Genomic DNA, 16042 nt, shown 5'->3' with positions numbered 1-16042 from the left:
TATATCAGTCACAGGGGACTATTTTCTGCATAATGACTACTTTTGATACAGTAAGTACAGCTTGCTGATACCTTTGCTCTTTTTATAAACTCAGATTTTGAATACAGGACTTGTAATTAAGCATTTTTAGATTGGTGTGTTGGTACTTTTACTTAAGTAAACAATCTGAGTACTTCTTCTGCCCACTGTTAGTCAAAACTTTCAACTAAAATAGAGATTAAAATAACCAACAAGCTGAAACCAACAAACTTTATTACATACTGCAAGTTATTTTAGCATAATACATCAATTATCAACATCAGAATATATATATATTTATATATATATTTATATATATATATATGGCTCTGATTTCAAGGTACATTAGTCACTCAACAAAATACCCTGTTTGGACAAACAACCGAACCGATACAAAGTGCACAAATAAAGTTGGTTTAAGTCAACTGCATCACATTACAGAACTGCTTTTGTGTCAATCAGAAAATAAACCCAACTGAATTAAAGCTTACATTCAAAAAACCTTGGGAGGATCTGTAATTTAAGGACAGTTTCATGGGACAGTATTAATTATCTCCTCCGGTGCCGACAGAAGTAGTGACCCATGCATCATTTTAAAGTTGCACACATGCACGCACTCACACTCACACACACACACACACGCTTATACATACAGTGCACGCAGCAAACTTAAATATAAAACATATTTGGCACCATATTTTAGCATAGAACATAAAATACACCTTGCAATACAACATTGTTAGTATATTGGAGGTAATATTTGATTTTGGCACATTACAAGAACACTCATGTTTAAAAAGTTCATGTAATTCTACTTATTACATGCTCAGTCTTCATTGAAAGGTTTTTTTAAGTTAAGAATAGAAACCCACTTACTGTACATAGCTTAAATTTCTCAACATTAAAATGGTCTTCCTAAAAATCCTCCCGCTTTCGCCTATTTCGTCAGTGAGCTTCATAAACAGCTACTGACCAGAGACTCCTATGGTAGTGATATCAAGTAGAGTATGGCAAGGAAAGCACCGTATTTCCTTGGAAAGTTCAAAATTGGTTGCAGTTCTTCAGCCCCATAATGAGTAATGTAAACAAATAAGTCGAGTATGACCTCTGTAAACCCTTAAAATGTCAAAATGTCATCAAAATCTAAACAGACGTAATCATATATTGCACTCTAGAAGGAATCATAAGTCCTTACTGCACAAAAGGGGGTTGTCCTGGCCTGTTCAAACCATCTTGACAAACAAAAAGTTGGTATATAGCTATAGAATTAATAAGGTATTCAGTAATACTATGTTTATTATAACATCTTGTGTATATTAACATTGATATATAGATTATTTCAACATTATGATATGAAAGATACATATTTATAAATTGCTATGAATATAGGCCAGTGCTTCTGTTGAACAGAGGCAGAGCCAGATATAACATAATACCTATTCTATGATTACGTATTTTCCTCCAAACAAATACAAATAAATGCTTTCACACGTGGCTCACGGGGGAAACCAATGTGAAACTCCATAGTGAATATGAATTGAAGCCTCCCATGCACAGAGAGGTTTCAATACAGGTCGAGACTGGTTTTCAAACAGGCCAGCGTGTACCTTAAAACCTCAGCATGCATGCTAAGTAAGTAAAACAGCAATCTCTGGTGGACACATAGAAAAATTACAGGAACAGTTGAATCGGATATACTCGGAGATTTTGTGTTCGATTTGTGGTGCCTCGTCAGAAATCAGTGAGCCGGTATAGCTAATAACACCAAAAGTTTAAAGGTTAAATCTGGGGCAGCACTGAACATCAATCTGCAATAAATAATGTCAACAAACGGCCTGTGACCTACAACAAAGTACTACAATCTCTTGTTTTCATTTCCTCTCGTTTCAGCCTCTCAACCGCTCCACACACATTTTACCTCATGTATATTATTTGCACCAACATATATATTAGAATCACACCAGTATTTCTATCTTAGAGCAGCAGAAACACGTATGCACTGTATATGGACAGAAAACAAGGAACGAACAATTCCCTCATTTCGTGGAATCTGTGTTAACCTCAATCTGTGGTGGGGCACAGTACTATGTGTTGAGATATGAGCTAGTGAGCATATCCTGGGGAAAACTCCAGCGATGTATATTTGTCAGAGACAAAAACACATGTAAGTTTTATGCCTCAGGCTTGACTGGCAAGCTGCCCTGACTCCTTGGTAACTCCACTGTATCTTCCACAGATGTACCAAACCACCAATCAGAACCACCAACCCCTAATAGGAACAAATACGCAACAGTAACTTTACATGTAGATAGCCTGGTTCCAAAGACATGCAGGCAATGTCCACCATCACGGATGGCTAATTCACTAACAAGTTCAACAACAAACGAGGAACCTTCGTAAAGCTCAATCAAAATAAGGCGCGGTTTTATACTTAAAAACGCCGGCGGCATGCACTTCGCGCAAAAAAGGCAAAAAAATAAATAAAATAAAAAATATTGCCTGTAATCTTATTCATAACATAACTCCACGTTTGTCTATGCAAATTCACTCGACACTGGAATTGAGAAGCTCACAATATCCACAATCTGCAAGGAAAAAAGCAAAAACTGCATTAAGCCACGCTCTAACTCTATTATAAGTCTACTGCCAGCTTTACGGTGACATCAGAATGATCACATTAACTATCTGGTTATCTACAAGCCTGTTCTAACACAGTCCGCATGTGCTGTAACGCCACGATCTTCAAAAGCAGGAGATAAAAATAGACACTATTCACTCCGACTGTTCACTTCGACATCTCTGCTTCTACTCAACACTGCACTGATAGCGCTGCACCGGTGCTCGCTTCTGTGTCCTTTTAACTGAAAACTTTATGTGCAGAACTGAAGTGACTTTTTATTTTAAAAAATCACCGTGACAGTGGTGCTGTGATGTTAAAAGAAAATCCTGAAAGTTTTGCACCCTGAAATGTACAGCGATGACGATGGTGGTTCTCGCTTATAGAGACCACCCGGTATGACAATGCCAGCGCCGTCTGGACTGAGCAAACTGCAGCCACATGCAGCATACAGTTGCAAGCATGTTTGTCTCCCTAAAGCTGCAGGGGACAGTAAGATGCCTGAACAGAGCCCTAAAGGGACCACGATTGAGCCAAAAATGAAGCCGTAATGGTCAAAGAGCTGCCTGGTTGCCAAACTGTACCGCCCTGTGGTAACCATCTAGAGGCCGGTGAGGTCCACGATCGCCTTGATGAAGATGGTGTCGTCGCGGATGTAAGAGTTCTTGGCGTCGAGCTTGGAAAGCGGGCAGAAGAGCGGACAGCCGCTGGCGATGTTCATCTCGCTCACGGGTCTCTGGAAGGAGGAGGAAGTGACATCGGGCCGAAAGGCGTCGATGATGTGCTCCCTGTTGCTCTGGTCCAGCAGCATCAGAGTCACCTGGAAGTAAGATAAATGACAGAGAGAAAACAGCATTATCCACTGTTTGGGAACATTTTGGGGGGATATTTGGTAAGCCACAATTTAGTACATCTACAGTAATGTGGATTAAATGTCAAGTAAGTAAGATCTGAAACCTGATTGTTCCTACATGTGTTGCAGCGGGAAAGTAATGAAGTTTTGTTCTGCTGGGCCTGAACTAGTTGTAGAGAAAAGACCTTTGGAACTGCAGGCGTGCTTTCATCCCACAAGAGGAAGGATATATATATTTTTGTGTATAAAATGTCTGTTATAATTTCTTAAAGCTTTTCAAATATCTCGTTTTCAATCAACAGCCCAAAGATATTCAGTTTACCATCACAGAAAAGCTTCAAATTTTCACATTTGAGAAGCTGCAACCAACAAATATTTTAGTTTTTTTGTTTAAATAACGAATAAAAATGATTATTTAGTATTCGACAAATTGACCAATCGACTAATTATTGCAACTCTAGATTTTCGGACAATCATTCAAACTCCTTTGTCAAGAAGAATTCTTTTGTACTACTTATTTCGGGCGGTTTCAATCATGCTGGATGTGATATGATTGAACCATGAGAAATAACAGGCGGTTGAGTAAAATAACTTTACAAAGCATCTTTACTTCAAATTTGCTGCCTTAAAATATATTGCATGTAACCAAACACGAAACTATCAGCAGTGACACATTTCTTCTATGTCCTTTAGTAAAGAACAACAACACAATTAGATTGTTTAGCACCTAAAAGTGGGATACACATCCTTAGTTAATGTCCTCTATCGCCTGTGTGACTTTTACCTTCTGGTTGAAGGGCCATTTGAGCAGAGCGTCACTCAGTCCCCTCATCACCACAAAGAACAAGGACAAGTGGCTGCCACGCCCCGTCCCATCTCCATTCAGATAGATCCGCAGACACATCTTGTAGCCGTACTTACTCGTGTAGAAAGCTGAAAGAGAAATTCAGCTTTAGTCATCTGCAGATAACGAGGCATCTGCAAGACAAGTAGTTTCTAGTAACCACGATCTGACCTGACTACTGAGTTAGGCTTGCTTAAAATTCAAATTGTGTGTTAATATGTCTAATACGTGAGTACATCTGAGCTTACTTGATATCAGCTTTTAACACACTTGATGTCATGAAAAATGGAGAGTGTGTGAACTATGAAAAATGTGAAAATTGATGGTGTTTGATCATTTTGGACCAAGTCTCACTGTCCTCGCTTTCCTTTTGGATTGGATTTCTTTATGTTTTGAATAATCATTTATACAGGTGCGACTACGGCAGGATTCCTACAGGTCTGTCTATAATTTAGTCCAAAATGTTTGACTTACGAGCACTTGGGACACTCTGCTCTTTAATAATAGATGATGTGCAGAAATGTTACCTGGTGAGAACATGGCAGGGGCTCGACCTGCGATGGCATCCTGTCTCTTTTTGGCAAAGTCAGATATCCTCCAGACAAAGACGCCGTCGAAGGTTGTTGCAGACATTTCTCTCAGCCGGCCCTCCATCTCAGCAACTGTCAGGTCCTTCAGCCCCACCGTCCTCTCCAGCTGTCGCACCTAGAAAACAAACATACACTGACCGTCACAATATCACAAACGTTTGCCATAAACAAGAGAAACTACACACATTTTACAGCCACCTTTTAAATCTAAAGGAGGTGAGAATTTGCTACTCAAAAACAGATTTGGGTCATGGAAATTATGATATTTGCATGGTAATCCAGTTCTGCTTCAGTTCAACTCCACTTTAACAGCTGAAGACTTCATCCATTTGACTACCTTATTACTCAGAGCCTCGATCTTATCCTGGTCCAGTTTGTGCTGACGGTTGCTGGCCTCCATGGTGGTGGCAAACCTCTCCACCTCTCTGTTCAGGACACACACCACATTTTCAAACGTGCCGGCTTTGACTTCAAGTTCTGTGCACCTGCGGCCCAGCTCGACCACCTTCGTCTTCTCGCTGTGGAGCTGGAGCTCCAACGCCGCACCCACCGAGCTGGGCAGAGGTGTGAAGGAGGTAGACACGGAGAGAGTGGGAGCCAGAGTGGGAGGTGGTGGGAGAGGAGCTGATGTGGTAGGACCAGGGGGACCGGAGCTGGAGGATGAGGAGGCGGCCGCTCCCTGCACGGGAGGCCCAGAGGAGGTGGTGCTGAGCTGGGAGACTCTGGCCTCGAGCTCCCGGAGGGACTGCTGGAGCTCCACCAGTTTGTGTCCAGCTAGTTCCAGTCCCTGGGGCTGCAGGCCCTCCATGCTCACTTTCATGCCCATGATGTAGTGCAGCAGCAGGTTGAGGTGCTCGTAGGCAAAGGCGCGCTCGTGGTCATGAATCTTTTCCTTCTCCACCTACAAAAAGGAATCCAAAAAGTGACACAGACAACAATACGACTGCACTCTGATCAGCTGTACAAGGGACTGTAAGGAAATTATTGGGGTGGGGAAGGGGGGTTGAAACCCAGCTTTATTAATATTTTCAATTCATATTTTTTTTATCTATAAGTTAGGTTATAAAATTATAATACCCACAAATCACAATACCCTTCCTCTCAATATCTCAAAATTATAAATTATGGAAAACTTGACGAACTATTTTTTTAATAAAGAGCTTTTTAAAATAATTTTCTGGTAACAGAATGAGTGAAACAAGCACAGACTGTAGCTCCACTTCCTGATTCCACTTAATAAACATATATATGGATTAGTTCAGATGATGATTTAGCCTGATATGATTGAGATCAGATATCTGACTGTCCGAGAGCTTGATTACATGATGCATGAGTCACATGGTCGGGTGTGTTGGAGATACTTCTTTCACACAACTTCCCAACAGTGCAGCATTAAATATCAAATTGTTTTTTTTTAATGGAAGAATTAATCTGGGACTCTCTCATGCTTTTTGCCACAAAATTCAGTATACCCTCCTCTCCGCAAAGAAAAGACCCCTTAACCCCACTAATAACTTTCATACAGTCCCTAATATGAATGTATGAGTGGATATATAAAATAAATGAGAATACAATCAGGCTACTTACAGACATATCACATCCCACGACATGAAACCGACAAGGAGTTCTGAATTTGCTGCAGAATTTAATATGGTCCACATACTACAAAAGAAAACAAAAAAAGGCAATTAAACATAACTTTCTCAACAATAATTAATGAATTAGCAAACTTAGCACAGGAGCTACTAGCCACCATTTGTTCCTCTCATGTTTCATCATTACATTCAACACACAAAATCAGTTTATCAGAAAGAATATAAACCTGGAGATCTTTCAAAAGCTCTGACATTTATTTAACTCTGAAGGTATTTCCATAATCCTCAAAGACTCCACCAACCATCCAGATAAATATTTTCTATCTGATACATTATACAACTGATTTTTAACTCCATTTTCCAAGTTTTTCCACTATTCCTAATCCAATGCTTGATTTTTTATGGTGTTATTTTTTATGATTATTTTATATTTTCATTCAAAATTAAAAGGTACCACCTTTAAATTTTTCTTGGGTCATACAAAACGAACGAGAATATATACAATTTCTGCCTGACTAGAGAATAACATGTTTATTTTCTGTTATTTACATACTGCCTGTTATACAGCCTGTTTCAGACAGAGGCTGAACTGAGGGGCTGCATAAAGGGCCAGTATAAAATAAATCAGTTTTTCTTTACTGTAAATCATGCAAAGATATTCCAGTAGAGCCCCAGAATATAAATATAGACCTAGAAATGAGCACGAGTTATCCCCTTTTAACAACATTCTGGGTTTTCAAGGATTTCCAGGTACATATTGTTCTGTAAAAACTGAGGATTAGCTGCATAACAATACATGAGAGGCACAAACTTGAGATAAGTATCTACAGCTAGTAATGATTATGATCTATTTTACAACATGTGTGTCCTTCTTGTCTGCATGTTGTTTACAAATCTACCTTTTCTCTGGGTATTTTCTTCTTGGCACAGCCTTCACAGATCATCGGGTACTTGGGACAGATCTCATCATGTGCCTGAAAGAAAGACAAAAAGAAAAAAAAAAAAAAAGACAGCGCTTCTTTTAATGACATACAAACAGCTGCTGTGATCTGCCGCACAGGCCCAGACAAGCCGAGCATCTGAAGTTTTTATAAATAATTTCTAACCTTGATATTTTTGAAGTGAAATGGCTCCTTGCAGTACTTGCAGTTGAGTGTACGCTCAGGGCACTCGCGCTCATTATGGCGCTCCTGTTCATTGAAGCGAATTCGTTCTTTACAGGAGGGGCAGGGGATGATCATGAACTCGCACTTCCCCTCGTGGTTCAGCTAGTGAAAAGTAAAGCTTAAGATGAGCCTGTGCAGAATTGACTTAAACTGTTCAAATACATGCACGCAAAGGTTGAGCTCAGCTAGCAATTTGTAGAAAAACTTGTCCATGAATATCAGGAAAAACTGCTTATTTTTAAAAATGTGTACAAACATGTTAAAAGAAATTCACCTCATACTCTTTAATGCTGCCTTTCCAACTGCAACTTTCATTGATACAAACAGCTGAGAGGTTTTCAACTTCCCTTCGAACTGCATTGTCAGGAAAAGCCTGAAAAAACAAGAGAAAACAAAGGGATTTGCTGTCTCATTGTGTCTGTGCAGTGTTGCTCCAGCTGTCCTTTTCCATCACAGAATATCTACGTGAGGGAAAAGATGTGAATTCAGCGGTGCCAGATCGACAAATATTTCTTTGGTTTGTTTATTTTGCTTCTCCTTGCCGGGTTGTATGATCAGAATTTCTGTCCAAGTGATGCTCGAGAAGAGAAATAAAACCCTGCCACACCATGATTCTTTCAGATCTTACTGTACTTATCTGTCCACAAATGAAGCGTGAGGCTGTTTTTACACTTCTGGTCTGAACAAGCCCCTCAAAGACTAAACAAGAGCAGCAGGTCTGTTAAGGTTGTGTTGTAGAGATCATTGAGAGAAATTAAATTCTAGTCCAGTTCGCACATGTTTATCGAGAACATCGGGAGTTTCTAAGAATGTTGCCTAGCTTAAAATCTGTGACTGGTTTAGTCTAATGGCTCCTCAGATGTGGTGGAAACGCAAACAGGAACGCACAAAAGGTACATTTATTTTTTATTTTAGTCCTTTTTAGTGTCTGTGGCTCCTCAGTAACTGCAAGTATTTGCTCTAAAGCGTCTTAAATGTGATCATTAGCTGCTTTTACTTCATCATATATGACAATAAATGAAATATCTTAACATTTGAGACTGTTAGTCAGAGAAAACATGCAAGTGAAGACAGTAATGTGGCCTCTGACTACCATTTTTTCACAGTTTTTTTCACCTTGTGTGTATTTCATGGACTGAACAATTAATAAATTAATTCAGAAAATAATTGGCAGATGAATTGATAATGATAATGAGTCCTAACAGAGACGCAAAGGACTTTTGGATGTACTATACATTGTGCTGAGGTTGCTCAAAGTGTCTCTACTTGTGGCTACGTGTGATTTTAAAGATACTGTATGACAAAGATAAAATGCATGTTATATCTGAAGTTGAAGAATTTGGTTGATTATCTTTTATATGTTTCTTATCGTCAACAAATCTCATGTTTGGAGCCAAACCAACAATAAACTGATCTACTTACAAGTACTGTGCATGGCAACAAATCTCAACAATGAATAGACCCAACTTATAAGCATTATGTGTGTGTATCCAAAGCCTGATATATCTTATTCCTCTGTGCCGTAGACCTCCACTGTTGTTCAAAAACTATTAAAAACAAGTCAATGAGCTGCACTGCTGCACTGTATGTCTTGTTCCTTCACCCCGAAAATGATGTTTATAGTAGTTTGTTTAGAAATGGCTCCAAAGACTAATAACAGCAATCACATTTTCAGTCTCTGGAGAGCAGTTCAGCGTAAGGCAGATGCTACTGAGCATGTGCAGGAATGTGATGCAGTTTTGTGCTACATATGACAACCTCTTGATTTTGTACAACACTGCAAATTTCTCCAAGAACTTCAGTACAAAGTCAAAAGGTTGTGATATGTTGCACAACAAGCTAACAAAGCTCTGTAAACGACTGAAACATGATCGCAGTTGTTAGTTTTTGGAGCCGTCTCTTAACCAACTAACGTGAATGTAATCTATGTGGTGAAGAAACATCTTACCCAGTGCAGCGGTGTGGCTCACTGATGTGTTTTTAATAGTTTTTGGACAACAATAGAGTCCAAAAACAAGTCTGCAGAGTCTACGGCACAGACGAATAAGACATATCAGGCTTTGGATACACACAAAATACTTGTAAGTAGATCATTACCAGCCAAACAGTATCATTTAAGTTTTAAGTTTAAGTTTTAGGATCATCTGTGCACATACATGCAACATTTTTTATGCACAGAAACTCTCATCACCAGTGGGACTGAGGTGCGGGAGTTACATCTGGAATTACAGGTCATGTAAGTCAGTTATGTTGCACAAAGGCGTCAAAATGAAAGTGAAGCCAGCTAAAACACGTCAGAATGAAACTGAAAGGTTTTCACTGCTGCTGTAAAAAATGAACAGTCATGTCTGCATTTAGGCCCTGAAGACATTTTTAACTAAGTGTAGTTGTTGTCTTTGAATGTGCTTCTTAATTAGTGTCATTAATGTCTGTGTTGCAGCATTTTGGTGATCAAGTGAATATTTTTATCATCAGAGAGCATCAGTAGAAAGTTATAACATCACTGAGCAGCTTAAAAAACAACAGCAGGTCTGAGATATAGATTTAAATAAAGCAAATGGTCATTTTGTTTTAACTTTTTTTAATTTTTTCTGTTGTTTTCTCTTGTGTTTGTCTTTTATTTGCTTTTATATTCCTTGTGTCAGTTTGTACATCTGTTTTTCAAAGGTGAAACATAAATAAAGTTATTATTATTGTGTTATAGTGATGGTCAGACAAAATAAGTCATTTTAAGACATCTCTTGGGGCTCTGGGAAACTTTTTCACTATTTTATAATATTTAATAGAACCATAGCCTGAATTAATTAATCAAAAACATAATCAATAGTGTAATTAAGCATATTTTGAGGCCATATTTCAAAGTGTTTTGATGGAAAAGCTACCACATCTGTCATGATACAAATAATATGGATTCACTAGTGCTGAAAAAGTTCAATTTTTTTCTTTTTTTTCTTTCTGTATAGTGGATAAAAACACATTAATACTCACACATCCTTGTTTCAAAATCGACGTGGGGTCCTCAAAAATATCCTCTTTAATGCAAGCGTTGCATTTCTGAGGTCCATTACTGCAAAGCAACAACAACACACACTGATATAATGCAAATCTAAAACATGCAACCATCAGACACGCCCCCCCCCCCAAAAAAAATAAACACACACACAGGCAGACTCTCCCATTGTTAATCAGCCAAAGTAACGCCTTCTTTACTTTCTCACCTCACGGTCCTGTTGAAGCAGTAGGAACAGAAGCGATGTCCACACTGGGCTTGAAACGGTCGTCTCAGTATATTGTGGCAGCAGTTGCACAGGTGTTTGTCCTCCAGCTTATTGCCCAGGATCTTCTTGGGGAAGCCGGGTTTATTGCTCTCCATGGACGAGGGAGGGGACGGTTCCTGTGTGGCCATGGTGTCTGTTCACACGTCACACCTGGAAGAAAAAAGAAAGAAAGAAAAAGAAAGAAAGAAAGCAAAAAGAAACCCTTTACTAAATCTGAAGACAAAAGAAATGAATCCTGTAGTTTAAAAAGGAGCACAGAGTGATAAATTAGCTGAATATTTCAACTGTCAGCCATCAAACATGACTGTGTAAAATCTTATCCTGCTTTAATCAACACCAGTAATGGTTTCTCTCTCTCTCTCTCTCTCTCTCTGGTGGAGCATCACAGGCCAGCTGAAAGGCCCACACCCTTTGTTTACATTTCCACTCTGCATTCATGGCTCCTTGTAGTTGACTTGGCACAAACTGGTGATCACCGGCTGCCTCTTTCTCTTTCTCTCTTCCTTTCTTTCTCTCCTTCTCTCTTCCTCTCTCTCTCTCTTCTACCACACTGCTCAGCCTACCCAGTAACGCTGCTGACAAATCGCACATCCATTGTCTCTCTCCTCTCCTTCCTTTTTTCCCCCTTCCTTGTCGCTGTTGCTAAGCTATCAGCATCCTTTTAGTCAGAAGTGGTACCCAGCACGCCGCCACGCCCCTTTGAGATGTGAAGCTTTGAGGCTGGCTGCAAGAGACCATTTACTGGTGCTGGAGGAGACGGAAGAAAGAAAGAAAAAAAAAAAAGCCTTTGCAAAAAAAAAAATGCTGTTGCAAATCAGCACAGAGTTTGCACTCACCCGCGTTTTGGTCTAAACTGTCATCTCTCGCAGAGGCAGTGAAATCACCTGTCCTGGTTGCACCTTGTGCCGATTATTAGATGCGTTTGTGTTTCTGCAGCCGGCTGGATGTGTTTTCTTCAGCGTTAGCCACATAATATAGATGTGGTCCCCAAAAGCGATGGCTGTTATTGTCCAATATCGCCATTGCACTTTCAGACTGGGTGTTACGTCATGCAGGAGGGGGGAGAGAGAGGGGGGCATGAACAGGGGCTGATAGGCAGGAGAGATGTGGAGGCGTGCGAGCCATTGGTCGAGCTGCAGGAGTAGGCGGACGCATTAATGTGCAAACACACACACACGCGCGCGCACACACGCACACACACACACACACACGCACACAAACACACACACACACACACACAATCCACATCCATTTAACATGTTTTTTATATATATAAAAGCACATTACTTACGTTTGTTTTCAATGCTTCTACTTTTTTTTTTGCATCTGTGCTTTTAGTTTTGTGGAGGTAGAGGAAGAATTGGGTTCTTTTTTTTTTTTACTGAGAAATCCACTTTCACATGTTATAAGACGTGTTTTGAACAATAATTTGTTTCTGCTAGTTCAGTAATCTTGTTAAAATCCTTAAATATCACCTCGAGATATGTTTTAAGATGTGTAAAAATGCTCTACTTTGAATAATAACTTAGTTTGTAATAAGATTTTTGAACAAAACAAGTTTGTTTACCTCCTTAAAATCCTTACAAAGGCATCAGAAGTTTAACAGCTGGGCACAAGATGTCTCCTATTTCACTGAAAAGTAATTTTCTTTTTTTGTTTGTGCACTGAAGAATTCAAGTTTCAACATCACACAGTTGAATCATGGACCTCAGTTGGATCCAAACTAGTTATCATGTCACAAATCATTCTCGTACGTTCACGCCTTAAACTCAGATTTCTGGTGAGCACAGAGAAACTTTCCTCTTTCAGCAGATCAGTGGTGTAAAACTCTGTGCATGCGTCATTCTGCACAGTGAAGCAAACATCTAACTGAAGCAACAAGAAGAAAAACACATTTTAGAGAGGAGGGGGGCTTGAATATGCAAATATTTTTAGTATCAAACGTGTAACTGCTGGAAAATACTGCAAAATTTCTCCTCCACTGAAAAGTAAATTTGCAGTGTAAAGTTTGCACATCACACTTGTTTAAGTTGCATCCTATTGGTTCTTACTGTAGCTTGAGGCCGAAGTCAATCTAGAAGTACATTAAAGTGCTACCGACAGCAGCTAGATGCTCATCAATATAACTTATTTATAGAAATATAGAAAGTCACCCATTTGTTTCAATGAGTCGTTACAATCTTAATCACTAAATTTGGGCCCTCTAATAAGTCGTCATTTTGGAATTTATTGTTAAATTAATGAGATTTGAGGACTTATAGTAGCTTTGTTGTCTCCAATGTGGGCATTGATTGACAGCTCACCTGAGAAATTTAATGTTACTTGATAATGACACCTGACCTTTTAGCACAATTTAGCTAAAGAAGCTAACATTGGCTCAAGTGTGGAGTGCATTGTGTCCCAGTAAACCAGGTCTGGTAGCGGGATGTGTTTCTATCGTGTGAAAGGCGACACCCTGCACTGCTTATCTGCAAGGTTGTGACTCCAAACAGAAAAGATCATCTGCATCTCCAGGCTTCAAATCAACTCTTATGCAAACCAACAGGTGATATCACACCTTGCTACTTCCATCTTTATATACAGTCAATGCTCCAAACTATTATTTTTGCTGGTGCAGAGAAACTTTCCCCTTTTTAACATTATAAATGTGAAACAAATTCTGCACATTCATCATTGTTCACAGTGAAGCTCAAACATCCAAGTGACGCGACAATAAGAAAAACACATTTTTGAGTTAAGGGGGACTTTAAGTAACAGCATATAAAAATACTCTATTACAAGTGATGAGTACTATTTGCAAAATGTACCAAAAGTATTAAACATACTCATAATGCAAAATATCCAAACTCAGTGTGAGATTCATTATAAATACACACAGATATATAGAACCTGAATATGATACAGTCTGTTACTAAATGATCTAAATTCATTACAAATACAAGAAATATGAAACACATGATCTGAGAAGTAATAGCAAGTAGGTATATGGTGTAAACACCACTAAGTAGAGCTTTCATTTTGGATTAAATTGCATTTTTAGTTTACAGATGTTTATGTTTTCGGTCTCCTGTACTGTATATGTTAAAGCCAGTACACAAACTGTATTTCACATGTATATTTAAAAGTGTATAACTGTGAACTCTTGATAGAAAACTACATAACACACCAGAGTATGTGTTGTTTTTATTCCAGATTGTTTAAACGCACCACATGTGCTCACATTAGCCACAGAAATCATTTTAACACAACGCCGAAAAGAATAAAATCAGGGGCTGAAAAAAGAAAGAAAGACGAGAATGAGTCATAGCAGAGTGGGAGTGAAGAGGAGCGAGAGGCAGAAGAGCCGATAGACGCAGTCAGATGTGGAGATGAGGAGAAGAAAGATCGTGTTTATGTTTGGAAGCTGAAGGAGAGACACAGGATGGAGAGAAAAAAGGTGAAATACTGAAAGATTAGAAACATCCTGTCTGACATTAAGCAAACAGATAGAAGAGCAAAGACAGTCCAAAATAACTGTTAAGTTAAATGAACATCTCTGTAAAATAGGTTCAAGCTAAACTGATTTGTTGAATTTGACTGTATTAGTATTAGATAAGTGTACTTAATAAACTGTCAACTGAGTGTAAAGCATGTTTATATGTTTATTTTAGAATAATATATTAAATTAATGGAAAAAAATCTATCAAATACATAGGATAAATTAAATTAAGGACATAAATTGTTTTTTGAGTATAGATAAAGCAAAAAGGTATCAAACTATTAAATAATATGACAATAATGTAAATATCTGTGGAATAATACCTTTAATTATGAATTATTGGAAAAATAATGGATTCTGCTAAATGGCATTTATTGATAAAATGGCAAAGAAGAAGCAACAAAAAAACATTAAAGATTAGAAAACTGTTGTCTATGTCCAAACATTATAAACAGGTAGTACAAGATGGAAGTAGCAGCTTGGATCTTTGTATTTTATGTATTACTTTACTTATTTTATTGTTTTTAATCCAGTTATTGTCTGTTTTTTAGTTCATTGTTTAGCTTTTTCTCACTTAATTACCATAGAGGCAAAACAGTGTCTCATTGTGTATAATGACTAATAAAGATCATTCATTCATTCATTACAGCATAAATAACATTTTTTTTTAAACAATTTTAAACCAGTCAGATACCAAAAAGAGCCAACAAAACCATCAACAAGCTGAAGACTGAGGAGTCAATGTGATATCATGATCCTTCTCACTGACTGATTTACATACTTTTCTTAACAGGCAGGCGAAAGACAGATAGAATAATATTCAAATGTCTATTAAAAGCAAACTGAAACCTGGTTTAAAACAAATCCAGGTGTGGGAGATGGTTAAATAAGAGTTTGAACTTTACCACCATCTGAATTATATGTTAAAGTGGTTGAGTCATCCACAAAAACATCAAAATAAAGTAGGAGCGAGGCTCTGAAATAACTTTGATGGCTTGTACATTACATAAAAGGCAATTTTATATATTTTCCTTAGTGGCAACAAATCAATAAATAGATCCAACTTACAAGTATTAAGTTTGTGTGTGTATCCAAAGCCTGATTTACCTTATTCCTCTGTGCCGTAGACCTCTGTTGTTGTCCAAAAACGATTAAACACAATCAATGAGCCACGTTTTAATATTTGCTTTTCTATTGATGTGTGTGTGAGAAGGCTTTCAGCACTGCCACATCGCCCTCTGTGATCATTACGTAATCATGTTATTCAGTACAGCCGTGTCTTATCTGACAGCAGCGAACGGTCTAACTGTTCTGTCTGGCGTTGTGTTTCATCTGATAACATTGTGTCAGCAACTTTTTATTTGGTTTGCAGATTAATATTATAATACCATGTCTCCTTTTTATACTAAAAGAAAAGTGTTGATGGAAGGTTATACTTAATCAAAGACAATGAAGAAAAAGTTATAGCTTTATTAAGTTTTCTGCCATTAACCTTAAGATACCAACTTTGATTTAACTTAACTACATGTTAATTCTGAATCCAACGCTAGTGTTGCTGGTAAGAATCCAACAATATATTTAAAATTGCTGCTTTTCTCCAACC

General features: G+C 38.3%; 1 protein-coding gene across 3 annotated transcripts; it reads right to left on the bottom strand.

Moving 5' to 3' along the window:
* Positions 1 to 241: 241 nt before the first annotated feature.
* On the bottom strand, positions 242 to 15585 carry LOC133994879 (TNF receptor-associated factor 2-like). 3 transcript variants are annotated; one of them, XM_062434094.1, is made up of 11 exons: positions 15508 to 15585; positions 10902 to 11111; positions 10672 to 10750; positions 7958 to 8056; positions 7624 to 7785; positions 7417 to 7491; positions 6510 to 6584; positions 5260 to 5823; positions 4860 to 5037; positions 4273 to 4421; positions 242 to 3455 (listed from the first exon to the last, which is right to left on the bottom strand). In XM_062434094.1, exons 2-11 carry the CDS (start codon positions 11087 to 11089, stop codon positions 3237 to 3239), a joined length of 1788 nt encoding a protein of 595 aa, XP_062290078.1. In that variant the 5' UTR covers positions 11090 to 11111; positions 15508 to 15585; the 3' UTR covers positions 242 to 3236. The 3 variants fall into 3 exon arrangements, with proteins under 3 accessions (XP_062290078.1, XP_062290077.1, XP_062290076.1); XM_062434093.1 differs by having other exon boundaries at positions 10902 to 11996; positions 15508 to 15565; XM_062434092.1 differs by lacking the exon at positions 15508 to 15585 and adding an exon at positions 11798 to 13836.
* Between the last annotated feature and the right edge of the window lie 457 nt (positions 15586 to 16042).

The sequence above is a fragment of the Scomber scombrus genome, chromosome 15 (assembly GCF_963691925.1).
Source record: "Scomber scombrus chromosome 15, fScoSco1.1, whole genome shotgun sequence".
Classification (NCBI taxonomy): Eukaryota; Metazoa; Chordata; class Actinopteri; order Scombriformes; family Scombridae; genus Scomber; species Scomber scombrus.
Note: the sequence above shows the minus strand (reverse complement) of the source record. Positions and strands in the feature narration are given on the sequence as shown.

Bases quoted from the DNA above. Each gene is read 5' to 3' on its own strand.
- LOC133994879 (XM_062434094.1), bottom strand. From the start codon at position 11,089: ATGGCCACACAGGAACCGTCCCCTCCCTCGTCCATGGAGAGCAATAAA. The intron at 8,057-10,671 runs GTGAGTATTAAT...TTGTTTTTTCAG, and splicing joins CGATTTTGAAACAAGGATGT to GCTTTTCCTGACAATGCAGT. The intron at 4,422-4,859 runs GTAACATTTCTG...TTTCTCTTTCAG, and splicing joins CCCTGCCATGTTCTCACCAG to CTTTCTACACGAGTAAGTAC.